Consider the following 18,815-nt stretch of genomic DNA (forward strand, 5'->3'; position numbering starts at 1 on the left):
CAGGATGCAGCGTTACAGTTCACAGGTGATCAGCTGCACGGCAACAGAGGTTTTTATTTTTTTTCTCTAGCTTAAACAAGGTTAACAATGACTCACAGAGCTTTAAAATCCTGGCTCTGACAAGCCAAGCATCTGTAGCCAACACAAGCGGGGACAGATAGCCTCGAAGTCATTCATGAGGCATTTCAGAGCCAGAGGGGAACACTAGGAGTGTCTAATCCTGGTGTCAGCAGAACACTCAGTTTGTCTGTCTTTTTATTTTGAGATATTTTCATTTCCCAATTTCTTTCTTCCTCCCAAAGAGGGCATGAGCACAAAAGGAACAATGCCAACAAAATCCTGATGCTAAAGCTGCATACATAAGTGGACATGTATAAATCCTTAAATTAAGTGGCCCAGTTTTCAAAGGCACATACTACACTGGCATCAAGCTTCTGGGGGTGAACCATATGATGGGACGTCTACCCATAGTCATCATGGAGAAAGGAACAACGGCACAGCAATGAGGAGAATCTGCTACTCATACTGGAGCCAGAGGTCAAAGTGACAGTGGTTTCAGTAGGAGCACACCCAAGAATCTGGCAAAGTCACACGAGGAGCAAGGGAAAACCTGCCAACACAGCAGGCGAGAGTGAAACAACCGACAGCTGCGAGATGTGGAAGTCCTGGGGTCTTGCTTTTCCACTCCTTTTCCTCACCCCTACACAAGCTCTTCTCAGCAACCTGGACAGACATCAGAAATCCCCCACGGCTGGTACCTGGTCCACAATATCACATGACTTACACAGCCCACAAGTTTCTGCCCATAGCTGAGAAAGACACAAGTAAAGCTTTCTTGGAAGAGAAAAACCAGCCCGCTTACTGATCATGGTGGTGCCCCCAGCCAGCGCAGCCTTGGTCCCTTGGAAGAAGTCATCAGCAGATGTCATCCCCTGTTCCGGCATCTGGAAGCGGGTGTGAACATCAATCCCTCCAGGAATCACCATCCTGCCGTGGGCTTCAATAGTCTTCACTCCCCCTGGCACAATCAGATTCTCTCCTATTTGCCTGGGTAAAGAGGTTTCGAACAGCGGGTCAGACACAAACAAGGCGAACGGGCTGCAAACATACACCCCTGTGCTACTCTGCCTGGCCAGGGTTTGCTTTTTCCATAGGAAGCATCGTACAGGATGGCATACATCGCTGATAACACTCCCTCCTTCCCCTTGAAGCCACTGCGTAATTGAGAGCAAAGTGTGCGACTACTTCAGGACCTCGGGGCGGTATTGGACTGAAGGAGGAGCCGTGCGGCTCATCGGACAATGGCTGCACCAAGCAGAGGATCAGCCTCTGGGACTGGACTGGGACTGGACCGGGGCTGCCAAGTGGCGGTTCAACGCTTGCTTCTCCCTAACAGCGATTCGGATGTCAGCACGGTTTTGGGAGCACTGGAAGGATTTTTGCCTCTGCCCTGTCTACTTGCCTTTCGCGCCTAAACGTGCCGTAGTCCCTGCACAAATACAAACCCGAGCAGACAGCGGTTACCAAACTCCTTGAAGGTCTCTCCAGTTCAGCTCTTCACAGACCCATTTTTAAAAGTGCAATAGTGGACAACACATTGCAATTAATTAGCTGCCTTTGGCTGGCTCCTTTAACTTTTAACCTTGATTAACAATGCACATGTGCTGACTGTTTAGCCAGAACAGGAAAATTCCTTGTTTGTAACCTCCGGCTCGTCCGTTTTTTCCTAAGCGTAATTTTCCAAAGAAATCTGCAATACATTTAACATGCCAGACATGCATGTTTCAGGACTGAAAACACAGAAGCATGCCGGAAAGAGGTCTGAACCTCAGCCCTTAAGCTACAGGATCGTTTTGAACTTTAAGGGGGTCTGGATTGATCTTTGCATCATAGAACCATAGGAGACAGCGCTGCAGAAGACCTGAAGAGGTCACCTAATTCCAGCCTCCCACCCTAAACCGTATTAGGATGCTGAACTCTGGATTCAAAATATCTGAAGTCATAACTCAGTAAAACATTACAACACAGGTAACTTCAAACACACGTGTCATCTCCACGTGAGGCTATTCACATGGCTAAAATTAAGCCCATGTAAATACCCCCTTTGACCTATGCTTTAATAACAGTGGGGGTTTGGCCCACTCGTTTATTTAATTCAACACCTTTTTAAAAGCTCTTCCATCAAACACCAGAATATACATATAGTGTTCATTTTTCATTGCAATTTAATACAGCTCACTAAGACTGAGTTACTCCTTGCTAATCTGCAGTACGTTTCTGTACATTTCCAGTAACGACACGGTATCGGGCATCACTTACTTTATCAACCCATCTTCCATGTAAATGTCTGCATAAAAGGACTGGTCGTCATTAACTATTTTACCACCTTTGATCAAAAGACGATCACTCTGCAACAAAGAAGCATAAAACAATACATAATTATTCTGTGAGAAAGCTGACAGTCTGCAGTGTCACTCCTGGGATGAAAGAGTAGAGACGGAAACAACCCCTACATTATTCAAAAGCACATGTCAAAGCACAAGTCAGTTGCCGCACTTTCAACTGGAAAGATAAAATATTTTATTTCATCTGCGAGTCCTTTCATCACACTAATGATAAAAAAAGAAAAAAAAAAGCAGAACTGAGAAGGAGCTGGGTTCCACCACACTTGTCTACTTGGCAGCTTCACCCATACCTGCAGCTTGCCACCATCACCTACAGCAAAAGTATATACTTTGAGAGATGCGTAATAGCCACATCTATATCTCTATTTTTTTTCTGCCTTGGTCATATGCAAAATTTCCTATATGCACCCACACGCTGGAGTCACTACTTGGCTAACTGTGAGTCAACTGCTGTCAGGGAAATGGACCAAAAGTCTGTTGCCATGGGTTACACAACACAAACAAACTCATTTTGTCCAACTTAGTGATGCTTCGACGCAGTGGATACTTTTACCGCCTTTCCAGAGCACTACTGCATAATCAGATGGAAATAAGCCCATATTAGCAAATGAAGTTCAAGAGAAGGATTTAAAAAACAGTCATTAAAATTTCCTCACATCAGAAGACAGTTTGGCAGGAACAGAAAGGGAATTATAACAAGGCAGCTATGGGGCAATGTGCTTGTATCGCAGCCCAGGTTACACCTTGCTTTTGCGAGATTTTAGGTCACGACCGAGTTTTATCTTTTTTTGCAGTACTCAAACAAGAGTGAAACACTCTCTGCAGAGCTCTAGGTGGGGAGGAAAGTTACAAGTGACCGCTGTGCTCCTCTGCCCCCTCCGTTACTGATGCACATACGTAAAGCCAGGCACACACACGTTACGCAAGTGCTCCGTTCAGGCTACACCTTGGCCCTTGTGCTTACTCCGATGCTCTTTCCTCCTCCCAAAAAGGTCTTTGCAAGAGAACAAAGCTATACCAGAACAGCACAGCCGAAGACTGGTGAAACCAAAAGCTGACATCAAGAACGGGCAGAACGCCAGACTTCAACTTGGTGATGCCTCGAACTTATAGCAAATACACCTACGGCAGGGAGAGCGGGGCACAGGGCCCTTGTTTTGAGCTGGGACACTCTGCTGGGCAGACAGAAGAAAAGAATCGGGCGTTTTCCCAAAGAGCTACAAAAATGAAGAGCTGGAGCACCCAAATGTCAACTCAACAAGCTGACATGGCTCTCGTAATGTCAGAAGGGCTACTGCATCCACTGCTGATTTATTCCATCACATCCATCTTTTATATAATGGCTAAACATCCACGAGATGCTAAATGTTCTCCTTCCCCCTCCTTTTTTTTTTTCTCTCTTTCTCCTTCCTCCTACTGCTGCAATGGAGAGTTTCCCTGAATAAGGCCACCAATTGAAAAAAAAAAAACAAAAAAAACACAAAAAAAACACAAAGACAGAAAACCCCCAAGATTTAAATTTAGGATCTGCGGTGAATGCCAATAAGCCTGAAAGAATTAACTTGGGGCGTGAAAAACCCACTTGTCTTTCAACGCCAGCCTCTACAGCAAACTGTCCTACATGTTTACCATTTCCAGAAACACTGCAGTATTTATGCCCACCTCTAGTGCAGGCTCCTTGTGCTCTTAAAAAAAAGCAACTACTACCAAAATCAGGCAGTTTGGCCATCGATGCCACTGGCAGCCCAAATCCTAACGCACTGGGCGTCAATTAAGACAGAAGAAAAAAAAAATATATACATATAGCTATCGATAACAACGCAGACTCGACCATTTTAATGATGCTGAGTGCTTCTGCTAGTAAACAGGTCTCCTGCCGTGGCTGTATGGCAGGCTCGGGAATCTGTGCGAATCCTTCTGCTCGTTTCAACCACCTTGGAGACAAAAGCGCCTGCAGTTTGCAACTGTGCGAGGGGCTGCCACTAAATCTATCTGTATTTACCCTACCAATGCAATCAAAACAGCCAGGCATCAATTATCCTTCTTCTTCCTCAAGCATTAGTCCCAGGAGATTCCGGGTTTATACAACAGCTAATAAGATGAAAATCTGGGGTTTTTTCTATCCTTTATCTTTGCAGGAGGATTGCATCGGGTGCACGCAACATAAATCAGAGCAGTCAGTCATAAGAAAAATGCGTCACGGTACTTTTGGCCCGTGACAGCGATTCGGCAGTAACCTTCATCGATATTTAAACGCAGGCATCTTTTTAAACTCTCCACCACTGGTCTCCAGGAGGGAAACTACCCACCCCCAGAAGGAAGGGGGGGAAAAAAAAAAAAGAAAAAAAAAAAAAAAAGAGAGAGAGGATGCTCCATGCATCACATAGGGATTCTGTGCATCCCCTGCATTTCCTAAACCCCCTGTAAAACCTAACGGTGCAGCCCAGAAATGTCACACCTCACTCAGCTCCATTTCGGAGCCCACTTTTCCACCAGGGAAGGAGGGCTGGGATGGGCGTGTCTGGGAGCCGCTGCCACTAATGAACAACTCTGTGTCAAAAAAAATAATAATAATAAAAAAAATATTTATATAAATGGCTGTAAGAGCCCGTTAGATGGGAATAGCTCGCCTTACGTAAGGAAAAGTTAGTGTCCTGGGATCTGCAATACCTGCCCTAAATCGGCTGCCGGGATCAGGCAAGGGGGGGTTTACGTAACGGCTCCGTCCCTTTTCCCCCAGGATTGCACCGAGGAGCAGGATTGCACCGAGGAGCGGACCCAGCGTTGCCAGAAGCTTCTCGGGGAAACGGAGCAAACCCTGCCCCATGCCCATCCCACTGGGGCAGGGGGCTCCGGCCGACCCCCCCCGGCCGGGCTGGGGCAGGAGGGCAGCCGCCTCCACCCCACCCCCCCCTCCCCTCCCCAGGCACATCGGTGCGGCTGCCCCCGCGGCGGCAGCGGCGCGATCGCGGCGATGCAGCGGCTCGAAGCCGCCCCCGGCCCCGCCGCCCGCGCCCCCCCCGCCCCCCCCCGCGGAGGAAGCGCCGCGCTACGCCCTGATCTCATTATCCTGCCCCCGGCCTCGGCCACCGCTGCCCGCGCACACAAAGGGCTTAATCCCCGCGCACCCCTCCCCCTCCCCCGCTTTTATTCCCGTGCACTCGACTCACCGTGATCCGTGGAATATTTTTCTTCCCCTGATAAGACATCTTGGGAAATCACTCCCCAATTTATTTATTTAATTTTCTTTTTGTGTGTGCGTGTGTGTGTGTGTGTGTGTGTGTGTGGTCGGAGAAGCGGGGCGGCTGCTGTATCGCTATTGTCTCCCGTGCAGCAACTGCTCCCCGACCTCCCCTCTACCGGAAAAAAAAAATAATAATAATAAAATAAGAATAAAAATCAATTCCCCCGAGCCCTAATCAATGCGATCACAAGGAAGGGGAGCGGGGGGTCCGCCGGGGAGGGCGCGGCGCGGCGGGGAGGCGAGCCCTGCTCTCCGCAACGGCAGGAAGGGGAGAAGCTGCCACCCCTGCGCGTCTCCCTTTCTTCCCTCTGCCCGGAGCCCAGCCCAGCCCAGCCCAGCCCGGCCCAGCCCAGCCTAGCCCGGCCCAGCCCGGCCCAGCCCCGGCCGCGCACGGAGGGGGCGAGCGCCGCCAGCAACAACGGCGGCGGCAGCGCGGGGCGGCGGCGGCAGCCGCGCATGCGCCCCCCACCCGCTCCCGCCCCTCTGCCCAGCGGGGGGGCCGCGCAGCTCGGGGCGCCATTGGCCGAGAGCGCGGCGGGATGCAAATGAGAGGCGGCTGCCGTGCAATGGGGAGAGGGGGGAGGTGCCCGTATGCAAAGTGGCGCAATGGGGACGTCAGTGCGGGCGCGGGGCTGCGCGCGGCTGGTGGCGGGAGCGGCCGCCGGGGGCGGGGCGCGGCGGGGGGGGCGGGGCTGCCAGCGCTCCGCCGCAAAGCACAGCGCGCCGGGTGCGGGGGCTCCAACGGCTCCCCCCGGGGGGGGGGGCGGGGGGCAGGGGGCTGCGGGCACCCCCCTCCTACCCCCGCGGGAGGAGGGGGGGCTGCCCCCGGGGCGGTGGGGAGCGCGCTGCCCTCCATCTTCTTTGTCCCACCCCGCCCCTGGCGCCAGCGGAGCGGGAAGCTGGTGGGAAGCATTAGCAGCTTGGGGGGGGGCGGGGGGAAATAAGGTTTGGAGCCACTCCCGGGTATGTGATTTCTCAGCGTGTCAGCCACGCCTTCGAAATGCCTTCTACACCCCCTTGTCCAGAAAACGCAGCCCGGATTCCAGCCCCACCCCGTCCCCCCAGCCCTGGTCACTAACCTGGAGCCTTAGTGCCAGGGAAAGGTGGGCTCAGAGCTACGACGGTGGTCCTCTCCCCATCACTCTGGCCATTTCTTACTAGTCCAGTGTTGCAAACTCCGCGTTCAATGTTTCAGTCACACTTGGAGTCTTAAATTTCTCAGTCCCTGAACTCCATAAGCTGGTACTTCAAGGAAAGAAACGCATTAAATGGCACAAATATGTCCTTATTTACAGTGCACTTGCCCCCAGTGCAACGAAGAGCAATGGGATTCATGGCCAGAGTATGGGACAACCATTCAAAAGACATCTGTTTGCTTACACCAGCTCCTCTTACATCAGCTGCTCTGGGGGAAGGTACGAGACCCCTTTTGGGGAAGCCACAAACAGCACAAACCCACTTCTGCTTGAAGGTTGTAACAATCCATGACCAACAGACTCACCTTCTTCCCTCAGTCACGAATGAATTCCACAACACACAAAGCAAACTGCAAGCTGCTAGCACAAAATGCACTGATCTTTTACCTACCCGAGTAGTTCTGTGAAACACAGTGTGCACGGCCCCTAAGATATTAAAACCTTTGGTATATCACTGCAGTAAATCGTTACAAAGGCAACATCGGTTCGAACAGGTGACTGTCAGGACCTTTTATGTACATTAGTTCACAGGAAGACTGTACGGCAAAGAGTAAAAGAGCTTTTCCTGGTTATAGGTAGGGCATCAGGCAACATTTAAGTAGCTAATATGCCAATCAGTTAATATCCAATTAGTAGCAAATGAGTAAGTGGCTCACTATGACAGTAACAAAATGATTACTTTGTTAGCCTGTAGGGTTTTATTTTGACTTAATGATTAGAATAGACAATACTAAATGAGATATCCTGCCCCTCTCTGATCTGTGCTGGAAGAAGTTTTGAAATCTCAGCATATTTTTGCTCAGAACATGGAAGAAAGCATCTACATCAGATTTCTAAATTTAGACAGCACAAGTGCTCCTTTTTTCCCCTCTTTCACGCTAGCATTCCTCCTCGATTTCATATCTGAATGGTTTCTTGCCTTTGCTTGCCAGGTAAAAGCGTGTCTTCAGCTCTAAAAGCAGCAGCCAACGCTGCCGAAGGGTTTGAGCGATGGCATCGAGGCCCTTGGGCAGCTGACCTGAGGTGCTAAGTCCAGCTACCATTTCAAGATCCTGCCCTGGCAGCAGCAAGATGATTACAGAGGAAGGACCGCCAACACGGCAGAGGAACCTGCGCATCTCCAGCGCTGACTCACCTCCTCGACCTTGGGCAGGTCACGTCTCCACGTTATGCTAAAAGTTATGGAACAGCAGTACCAGTAGAAGAAACAGAGGCACCATTAAGGGGTGATGTCATCAGCACGCTAATATTTCTAAAGCTATTCTCATCTGCTCAAAGACAGCTATTTAAAATACTTTTTTTTTTTTTAAAGGCAATCCTTACTGCATATGGGCCTAATTCAGAACAGCAGTTATTGAACTTTGAATACGTTCCATAACCTGGATCCAGTAGCGACTAGGTTCAGAAAGTAATAGCGAATCTTCAGATGACACTTAGCTTTTCCTTCCCATCACCATGTTGCAAGAACCTAAGTAGTACAGAATAAAATACATGAAGAGATTAAAGAGCTGGAAAACATGGCTGTTCAATATTCAACATCCACACAGCACCAAATTTTAAAAACTTCCATATGACCAGAAGGACCAGAACTGAGTTCCCAAGTCTATCTTCTAGCTCCATTACACCAAGTGCCAATACAGCCCAATTTTCTTTCCTTTTAGGCATGAGCTAAAAGCTTGTCAAAATAAATAATTTAAAAATTATTAACGTACTTGCAAAGTGGCTTGTTTAGCCCTGCTAAACAAAGGCAAGGCATGGATATTGTCTGTTGTATAAACAGACGTGAGGAGAGGTGATCAGGAGGGAAGGAGAAGAGCTGTATCTAAAGGACAATGTTGGGATGAGAACAAGCGGAGAACAGAGTCAGAGAATACCAAGATGCGTGCCTGCTTTTTTTTTTTTTTTTTTTTTTAAATAAAAGCTGATTCATTCCTCTGGTAAAGCTATAGTTTGTGTATCATTTCCCCCGTGGGTTAAACGAAGAAAGAAGATTATTTATGAAATATCAGGGCCAGGAGTTGGGTCCGAAGTTAAGAGGAGAGTTGAACCCGCTTCGTACCTCCTTGCAGGTTTGTACCCGATCCAGCTGTCGCACAGCGGTGCCGTTACCTGCCAAGGTACTGCGGGAAGCGACGGGGTTTCTAGATAGTGTTGCGGCACTTTGTCTTCCTTAGGTCTATTAACGCAGGCGGCAGGCTGAGCAGGCTAAAATTAGAAGGTGCTACAGAGAACGCACGCTGCCAAACCTTCCTTGCCAAGCGTTAGCGGAGGAGAGCGGTGCAGCACGGCTGGCCAGCCCATCCCAGCTCCCGGCCTGCAGCCACCACGACAGGACCAGCAAGATCGCTGCAGCCAAGTCACAGCAGCAGCAAAGAGCACCGATATCTTCAATTACACAACATCAGCACGTCCGAGGGCCCCGACGATAACCCCCCAACAGCAAAAGAGGAGAGGAAATGCTCAAAACACAGCATTATGCCCACATTTGCAGTGCCAGCGCCTACCCCAGCCATGTATGGAGCTGTGCTCTGCTCTGGCTGTGTGTCCCTGGCCCCTCCGTAGGATGAGGGCACCTGGGCGGGTGTTGGCCAGCAGATACACCAGGTTGCCATCAGCCATTTCTGCACAGATACCAGCCAGCGTAGGACATCTTGTGCAGGCTCTTTGCAGCAGAAACGCATTTCGTGCTAAAGGAACTATGTCTATGTCTAAATTTGTCTTCCGGAAAGGTCTAGAGGGAAAATGGCACAAGAATATGAGAATCTCTGCACAGTGATAATTATGCTAAAATAAATCATCACAGGCATCCGTTGAAATCAATTTACATCAGCTCTGAATCCTAACTTTACAGGTGCTGTGGACTACCATCGTGCACTTAGCGAGGAATTTTATTCCCCACTCTGGAGTTTATGGATGGTTGGGGGGGGGGGGGGGGCGGGGCGGGGGGGAATCTATTGAAAGAGTCTCTTCCTCCATGGAATTTCAGCATAATTGCAACAAACGCCACAGAATTTCTGCAACACCTGATTGCTTTTACTCCTACTGAATTCTTAAAGGTTCATCCACAAGGACATTTTGCTATGAAATTATAAAACCTGCAAATGGAAACACACATTTTAAGATGTAACGAAAAGAGGGATCCAGAGATGGATTTAAAGCATTCCTGGAAGCACCTGAAATTTTAGCCCTACAGCATCAGCAAGCTCTGGATTTCTCTTTAGGCTTGTTGGATGCCAATAATCCCCCCTCCCTGTGGGGATTCGCCCCCTGCCAAAGCCAGCGAGGCTCCTGGTTTTGTGGTCAGAGGCAGCAGGACCAGGCCAAAAAAGCTTTCACCAGGTCACCCATCAGGCCCTGACTTTCTGTCACCATTCCACCCGTGCCCATTGCTGCATCAGCTCCGAGTCTCAACAGCTTCAAAGGAGTTTCCCAGGGATCCAGCAGTCCCCTGCATCTCACCAAGTGTTGGGAGGATTAAATACAGGCTGACACATGACACAAGGAGTACGTCTGTCCTTCCCAAAAGATGATGAAAGAACTGTCTGTTATTAATCACTACATGTTAAATTACAGAGGGGAATTATACTTGCCAATGGGCATCTTCTAATTTGTTTTGTTATCTTACAGGAGAAAATTGTCCAGATATGGAAATTACCACAGAGGTCAAAGGTGCTACTATGAGGGGGAGAAAAATCATACAATTTCTCAGAGAAACAGCCTAATCTTTTTTGAATATAGACTATTTTAGATTATGAGAGGGAGATTCACTTTCCAGCCACAAAAACAGGTCAATAAAAACGCACGTTTGATCTGCAAATTAAAATTAAGCTTTCAGTTGATTTTGTTTCCTTGAAAATTCCAGGAAACCTTGAGAAAGTTCAGAAATAACCTTCTAAGATGACTGTTACTATCAGAGTGCGTTTCTTAGAGGAACTGTCCTGAAGCATTTTGGGTGCTTTAGAATCTTAATAGGCCTTAAACAAGTCCAAGCCACTGCTCCACGGTTAATTTACTATCACCTCACGTTATCGGGAAAGAGACAGCCCTCGTCAGGGTTCTAGACAGGGATTGCTCTGCCATGAGTAGTACGATACATGGCAAACACGTGCGCTCCTCTCTAAGCAGCTACACTCATGCTGTGACCTTCATTATAGTTAAATACAGCATTTCTGGAACAAAGGCATGGGACACTTGGGCATCCTTGTCCTTGGTCCTCCCTTTCATCCAGTGGCGAGAGTTTAGCATCCACAGGCCCATGATTAACCAGGGAACCATGATTAAGATCTAAAAAAATGGCTATTTTCACTACTTCTTAACATTATAGCCCCTTCTCCTTCCCCAAAAACCTACAGGACAAAGCATCAAGCTCTCAGCAATTGCTTGTGTCAGCCAGCTTGGTCTATCTCTGATGTACATTACCCCAGACAATGAGCAAATGAAATTCTGGCCTCTATTCTCCCACCCTGAGATTCATTCCAAATCTCTGGGGGGTGACCAAAGAGCAGGACGGACATAGTGCTTCTGGTGTGAATCGTAAACAGGTTTGGGTTTTTGGTAGCTTTCCTACAGCACTGCTCCCAGATGCCGTCCCTTTTTAGGGTAAGAGAGTTCCTGCAGAACACACACATCACCTTGACGTGAGCTTTGCTGCCTACATCATTTCCCAACTTTATAACACCACCACAGAAGATAGACTCAGATTTCATGTGCCACAAGACAGACAAGTGATACGGGGAGTTAGACATGGTCCTACAGGTAAAAAAAAATTCAGGCAGACTTAAACAACTGCTCAGCACCTACTAAAAACAGACGGCTCATGTCAAATGATGGCCAGGGCACTGGCATAAGGGTGGCACGCAAAGCTGCCACCTCATCGTGCCAGGCACTGCACCCATCCCCCAAGACAAAGCCTGCTTCGCAAGGTGCTGCTGAAAGCCCAGACCTCTGAAAGGGCTCAGCTCCAAACCGAGTGGGGAGATCTGGCCCCAGGTGTTGAGGTTTTCCCTCCAGGCTTTAGCCCAAGTAGCATGTTGTCCCTGTGTCACAGCCCCTTGTTCATCTCTGCTTGAGAGACTGTGGTATTGATAAATTCCTGCCACAGCACCGACAGACCACTCCACCAGACGCCCACTGCATGCACGGCACATTCCAGCTATGCAGATGGGTGGCTTTAGGAGGGATCTAAGAAGTTAAGAGGAATTTGGCATTTGTGCTCATCATTGTTAGTTTTTCTATGGTTTGGTGGGGTGTTTTTTTTCCAGTAGTCAGACAAACTATTATGATCCATTGGAAGAACACACAAGTCATCCTCCTTTATGATTATTTTGCAAGCAATGATTGTCGAAACAAGGCTAGAAAAACTGCAAGCATTGTAACCAATTAAACTTGGAACTGCATTTCCAGCTGTCTGGAACAGCTTCTTTGTTTTACACAACAGTTCCATTAACGTTCCAGAGTCTATGATTATTTGAGCTCTCAACAACGTCCTGTTATTCATTATTTTCCCTCTCCAGGAATGAACAGCCATGATCCTGAGAGCTTTGAGGTTTTAGCAGAAAGTCCAGTCATGTCAAAAGCTTCATGACACTGCAAGTGATTCCTCTCCTGTCAATTCTAAAATAAAAATATTTTCCTAGTCTCTGATTATGCGTTACCGTTACTTATCTTATTACACTAGGACATAGCTTTGCTGGTTTAGAGCAGCAGTTCACACCCAGTGCTCTGCACTTCCCAAAGGTCCATGAACTGTTTCTAAGGGATGCAAAAAAGGTATGCGAAGGTGTCTGTTGCACAGGGGAACCACCTGAATCACTGGACTAACAACAAGATGGCAATGGGAAACTGAGTTAGCGACTTAAGAAGAGATTTGGGATCCCAGGGCTTGTACTTGCGTTGAAGTGTCTTAGCACCTACTCAGACTCTCCGTGCAAACTAGATTAAAGCAAGTCCCAGGCCTGCTGATCCCTCCTGCAATCAAACCTTGCTTTCCCCATATAGATGTTCCCTAAAAGACTGTCTCTGTCCCAAAGAACGTCAACAGGTGACCAAGACAGAAGGAATACCAAGCGCACACATGGGAAGTCTGGGAAATAGACACAGAGGAATGACCCAGGTAACGCAAGCAATGGCCAGGGTTTTTCAAAACCCAGAAGAATGCAGGTGTCTCAAGACTGTTCATCTAAGGAACAGGGGACTAATGCCCTGGGAAGTCCTTTTATCAGTCCTCCTGCTCTGAGACGAGGTAGCTTCCAGCGTCTGCACCGACTACTACAAAGCAGCGCTATGAGTAAGTGCTGCAGGTCCCTGCCCTGATGCTAGCTGAGTACCGAATCCCTGTAGGAAACGGGCTTACAGGTGCACAGCCATGAAAGCCAGACCAAGTGCTTGTTGTCTCACTGAAGAAATCCCAGGTTTGAACATGACATTCCTGTTAGACCACAGTGATGGTCCCGCTGAGGTCAGGGCTTCAGAGCACAACGCAGTGCTCCGACACTGAACGAGGCGCTCCAGAACCAGCCATTAACAGCCTAAACAGGGAAGATGACAAAGCCTAGGATGCGAAACAGAAACACCACTAATTCTCTGAGGCCTGACAGCTGTGAAGGAGCAGAGCTTGCCTCAGATCTGCTGAGTTGCGGACCTGTTGAATAGGTCACTGCCTCCAGAGGCTTAACTGCAAAGCAATGCTTAAACTAAGACAGAGCGCCTTCCTGGTGCCTCTAGAGATGATCTTAACCCTGAATTATGAGGCAGCATGGCCCAGAGGCAATAAAGCGAGGCCATGATAGATGCCTACAGAATACCCTAGGAAGGATAGACACAAAGAGATTTGATTACCCTTATCTTTACCAGAAGAACAATATATTGCAATTTAATGTGGAATAATTACATTCCTTTTTTCATCCTCTGGACAGTTAAGACCTTGGCAAAATAAAAAAAATAGCTTGTCCATCTTGCTTTGTTCGTCATTTCAGGGGAGATTAATACAAGATCTCTCTATACAGTGACAGAAAGGATGACTCTTTTAAACCCACTTTGGGTCCAGTCACTGGCTAAAATACTTCCACCTATCTCCATTGCCTCCAGTTGCTCATCACCCATTCCCATCAGCTCACAATATTGTCCTTCGGTTGCTGAAACAGAGCATGGACTGACCTTCTTGTATGTTGATTGTTATAGCATCGAGAAAAATTGCAACTATTGTCAGCCTGAAGCTAAAGAAAAAGAAGCAGTAAGGTTTTAGCCTATTGTGAAATAATTCACACAAGTTAAAAGTTCAAGATCCTATAAATTAGCATACTGTTCCTTTCTACCATAGTTTAGACCCCCACCACACCGAAACAGTGTACAGGCTATCCAGGGTGCACCGATTTCAGATGTGTTATTAAATGCTTTAAGACAGAGGTTTGAAAATAATAGGCCAAATACAGCTGCAAAACTTCAGAAGCCTTTTAACTGCTATCTGATATTATTTTAATGCACTGTTTCCTTTAATGCCACTCCTGCAACATTTTTTTTTATTTTTTTTTTTTAATATGGTGAGATCTGATTATCATCAAAAACACATTTCTATTAACTACACCGAAGTAAAAGCCATTTTTACCCACTGAGGATCTAACCATTGATTCAAGCTATAGATGCAGTCAGCTGGAAAACCATCACAGCTAAAACACTCCCGCAATAAAGTGCCAATCCATAGCAAGACATTTATAATAAAAGACTGCACTTACCCAAATGCTCGCAACCCCTCACAACACAATCCACTGGCATCAGTGTTATGTAAAGCTAACGAGAAACAACCCAAACGTTTTGCACTATCCCATTATTTCATCCCCTCAGTTAATGTTTATACAACAATCTTCAAAAATAGAACCAACACCCACACTTTTTGTTAAGAAGTGATTAATATCCTGTGTGGACTTCTGATTTTTCACCATATTGTACTTAAAAGTTGTGGGGGTTTTATTTTTATTATTATACTGGTACCCTTTAATCAAAAAATAATTGATCTTTTCAGAATTGATATATCACCTGTTTATACTTATGTCCTGCAGGACATCATCACTTCAAATTGTATGAAATTAGTCCTGAAAATGTCCCAAACTGCAAAACCTTTGACTCCCCAAGATGCAAGGGCGTACGCCCTTTATTCTTGAGATGCACCTTGGTTAGTCCAACAAGACGAATAGATCAGGGAAAGTTACTCACTTAGTAGGCACTTCAACATGGTCAAATCAAACCATAGGCATTTGTAGTGGCAAACTTTTGTTTGGGTTTGGCAAATCGGGCTTGATGCGGCACGGAGCACATCCCACTCCTAATTAAAGGTTGCTGCGTAGCGCTTCTGAAAACCAAGGCCTTCCTTTGTGATCTCACCACAAACAGCAGTTGTGCAAACAGGGCTGGATGGAGCCCTTAGGTTACTGTAGGTAGGAAGAAGCAGAGTAGGGTCTGATGTGGGGAGGAGCCCCCAGTAATACTCCTAGTAATATCTCACATTTCTTCTGAAAGCAGGAGAAAGTGGCAAACAAGCCCATCATATAAATTCCAGGCAGACTTCTGCTCTGTATACGCAATCTGTACCATTAGTAAAACCCAGGAGGTATATCCTAGAGACAGTCTGCAGAAGAAAGGACTGCTCTGTAAACCCACTGGGGAACTGCTCACAGAAACTCTTTCCCAGTATGCTGGGAGTTTATCAGTTTGCTGGTCGGTGCTTCATTCATTTCCACTCTTCCAGCCTATGCATAGGAGCCAGCATTGTCTGAGGAACGCACAGAGTGTTTCATGGCTCAGATCTGAATAAAGCTTCCTTAAATCTATTTATCGAGGAAAGCAAATGTGCATGGTCAGCTAGACCTATGGGTTGAATGGGTTTTGCCTCAGGAAGGGGACAGGCTTTATTACACCACAACACATACAGAGAGTGAGAAAATAGCTTCAGGGGCCTTAAAAGACTGGGAGGAGTTCACTGGGTTTCTAAGAGAATGCCACATTCCTCTGAAAGTCCCAGATCTTCCCGAGGCAAGAATTCCCACTGTAGCCAGAGGCCTTGATCAAAATTGGTATTGAAATACAGCTCCCAGGGGTCACGCTGGAGTCTGCCCTCCCCTGGGAGGAGGGGGTAGGAGTTTCCCCTGGAAGAAGCCTGCAGGGATCTGATCCCTGTAGGTGGAAGCTCATTGATGCTCTTTTGCTAACAATTGCATTTCTGTTCCAGTGAGCTGCATTCACTATCTGGGTGGGGCATTTTTCTACCGTTGTGCTGGGGGCAAATCGCCTAAGAAACAAAAAAGTCGGTCTCTATCACCAAATAGGAAGGCAGGGCGGGGAAAGGGAGGGTGGTTATGGGTGCGGGGGCTCCTTTCTTCTTCTGCCCTCCTCCCCGTGCACATACACACACACCTGCAGAGAGCACACGGATAACATTAGAGGTCTGGCAAGAAGGCTCTAGGAGAGATGCTGCTGCTTAGAGGAAGACATTGACTGCCACATACAAGCAGGTGACATAAAAGCAAGAAACTGCAGGGTGGAAAGGATACAGCCCTTCCGCAGCCTGTCGCGTGTTCAAGCTGCATCTCACACACACACGTACACACACGCACATATATATATATATATATAATATATATATGCACCCACCTTGTCATTCAGGTTCTGCAGCGCCTCCTTCCCAGTGGCACTCCTGATCTCCACCTTTCTCCCGAAATCAACAGATGGTTCCCCTCCCTTCCCGCTCTGCCTGGAATAGACGGACTGAGCATCCGGACCCAGGTGGGCAACATCCTTCTGCTTCGCCACGACTTTGTTAGATCCGCGGCCCACCGAGAGGGAGTCGAAGTCGATGGTCTTGTTCTCCAGGGAGCCTTCCACTGGGCAGAACATGCCACAGAATTTTTGCCGGGGCTTGGGACTGCCTGAGCCCAGGTTTTTGAAGAAGGCTGGCACTTCTTCTTCCTCACCCTGCCGGCCCGACTGCTTCCTCTCAGCCATGGCTTATGTGGTCTCCCTGCTAAGGGAAAATAATAACAGCAGTAACCAGGAGGATCCTGCACACACACACGCACACACACCAGAAGAGGAGAGGGGAAAAAAAAAAAAAAAAAAAAAAAAAAAGATTGCTCTGGGTCCTAGAGATACGGCAACATCAATTGCAAAGGGCTGTGCCTGGCAGATCCCCTGCCCCCATCGTTACAATATAGCCTGTGGCTCGCTCTGTTTTCTGTGATTCGGTGCAAAGTTGAGGGGAGGTTGGGGCAGATCCTGCTGCAATCAGGGGAGGAGGTTTCAAGTTCCCAGCATCCAGATGGGGAGGGAGGGAAAAGGAGAGAGAGAGGAAAAAAAAAAAAAAAAAAATCCTCACTCTGCAGCAGAAACTGAGGACTGATCCGGAAGTGATGCGAGTGGTGAATTGGCAAATAGACTCGATCAGGTTGGAGCAACAGCCCCCATCACACACCCTCGCCCCCCTCCCCTTCCCCAGCGTGCTGCTCTCGCTACAAGTTGCGGAGAGGCCGATGGGGACTGAGCACCCCCCTCACCTCCGGCCGCTCCGGAGGCGTGTTCCCAAGGCAGGGGGAGAAAGGGTCTCTTCCTTCCTCCCACCACCCTTTCCCCTTCCTCCCCTAGCCCCGCAATGGAGGAGTCAGGGAGTGCTCCGGGAATCCTATTGTTTCTCACTTTTCTCAAGGCAGCGGAGCCGGAGGGCGGGGAGCAGATGAGATGACGGTTGGGTCAGTGGGGCTAGTGGGAGCCAAAATGCTGACTCATCATTTTGGTTTTGGGGGCATCGTTGGTGCCATGACTCGGGTAGACCCTCTTCGCGGCGGGGGGGGGGGGGGGGGGGGGGGGAGGGGTTGATTGATGGCACTGGAAAGAGAATGAGAAAGAGAGACAGATGGGAGAAGGGTGTGGGAACCGAGGGAGAGAGGAAAATGCGCCGTTCACCAGGACTTACCTCCAGGAGCCGAAATTAGTGACCTTGCAAGTCAATTAAGCCTCCGCAACGCCAGCAGCCCCCAGTCCCTCCCCGCGGGGGATCAGGGGAGGCAGCCAAAGGCGGCTCCGGCTGGATGCAGGTTTCTAGAGGAGGAGACAGAGCAGCAGCCCCTTGCCCGTGCTGACAGCGACCCTGCGCTGGGAGACGGGGAGCGAGTGGCCGCGGAGCCCCCCCGCCACCCCCGGGCCGCGGAGCCCCCGGCCGGGCCGGGCCACGGCGCTGTCCCTTCAGCACCACGGGCTCGCAGCCCCGGGGGGCCCGCAGCCCCGGCCAGGCGCTCGCCCCGCACCCCCAGCCCCTGCCGCCACGCAGCGCCTGGCCTGAGCCGCTGGGCTCCAACACCCCCTCCTGCTCCTCGGGGCTGGTACAGCTGCATGTGTCGGGGACCCTTTTTTACTTATTCTCTCGGGTTTGTACCTAAATAAACAGCTCCAGCGGCTGGCGATGCGGAGGGAGGGTCGCCTGAGTCATTTCCCGGGGGCTTGTTCCAACAGGGAACACCGAGGGGCTCTGCGAGGCCGGCCGAGGCTGTGTAGGTGGGAGGAGAGACATTTTTATCACAGAGGTAAGTGGTGCCGCACACAAAAGGTTTAGCTTGGCTGTCTCCACCTGATACATGCTATTAACACGGCTGATCTGGGTCCTTAAGCCTAATCCATATGCAACGTTGCTCCGAACCAAACCCAATCACCAAGCTGTTTACTCCTATGCATTATTCATTGATATGCAGCTTCACACACGCATACATTAAATGTTAATTTAGAGGCATCTGTGTCCAAACGGCTACCTTTGCAAGATTCAAAAAAAAAAAAAAAAAAAACAAACCACCAAACCCGCCAAGAGCAATAAATAAATAAACCCCAGAACCCTGCAAACCACACCCAAATCAAAGCATTTGTACCAAAAGGTGGAAAGAGACCAAACCCAAGGTCACCACCAAGTGAAGCCCTGTAATAAATGCACAGCACAGC

The 18,815-nt window shown here is 48.7% G+C and overlaps 1 protein-coding gene across 3 annotated transcripts in view; it reads right to left on the reverse strand.

Moving 5' to 3' along the window:
* The window catches only part of DPYSL2 (dihydropyrimidinase like 2), a 53,173-nt gene extending 35,238 nt beyond the window's left edge, over positions 1–17,935 (reverse strand). Inside the window, exons 1-4 of one of the 3 annotated variants that reach the window (XM_037371659.1) lie at positions 17,803–17,935; positions 16,488–16,857; positions 2,320–2,408; positions 863–1,047 (exon numbers count right to left, since the gene is read on the reverse strand). In XM_037371659.1, the coding sequence (XP_037227556.1) occupies positions 863–1,047; positions 2,320–2,408; positions 16,488–16,838 (625 nt within the window). In that variant the 5' untranslated portion in view covers positions 16,839–16,857; positions 17,803–17,935. Of the gene's footprint in view, positions 1–862; positions 1,048–2,319; positions 2,409–5,575; positions 5,983–16,487; positions 16,866–17,802 lie in introns of those variants that run through there. The other 2 variants (XM_037371660.1, XM_037371661.1) reach the window with 2 other exon arrangements.
* Between the last annotated feature and the right edge of the window lie 880 nt (positions 17,936–18,815).

The sequence above is a fragment of the Falco rusticolus genome, chromosome 20, assembly GCF_015220075.1.
Source record: "Falco rusticolus isolate bFalRus1 chromosome 20, bFalRus1.pri, whole genome shotgun sequence".
In the NCBI taxonomy this organism is placed as follows: domain Eukaryota; kingdom Metazoa; phylum Chordata; class Aves; order Falconiformes; family Falconidae; genus Falco; species Falco rusticolus.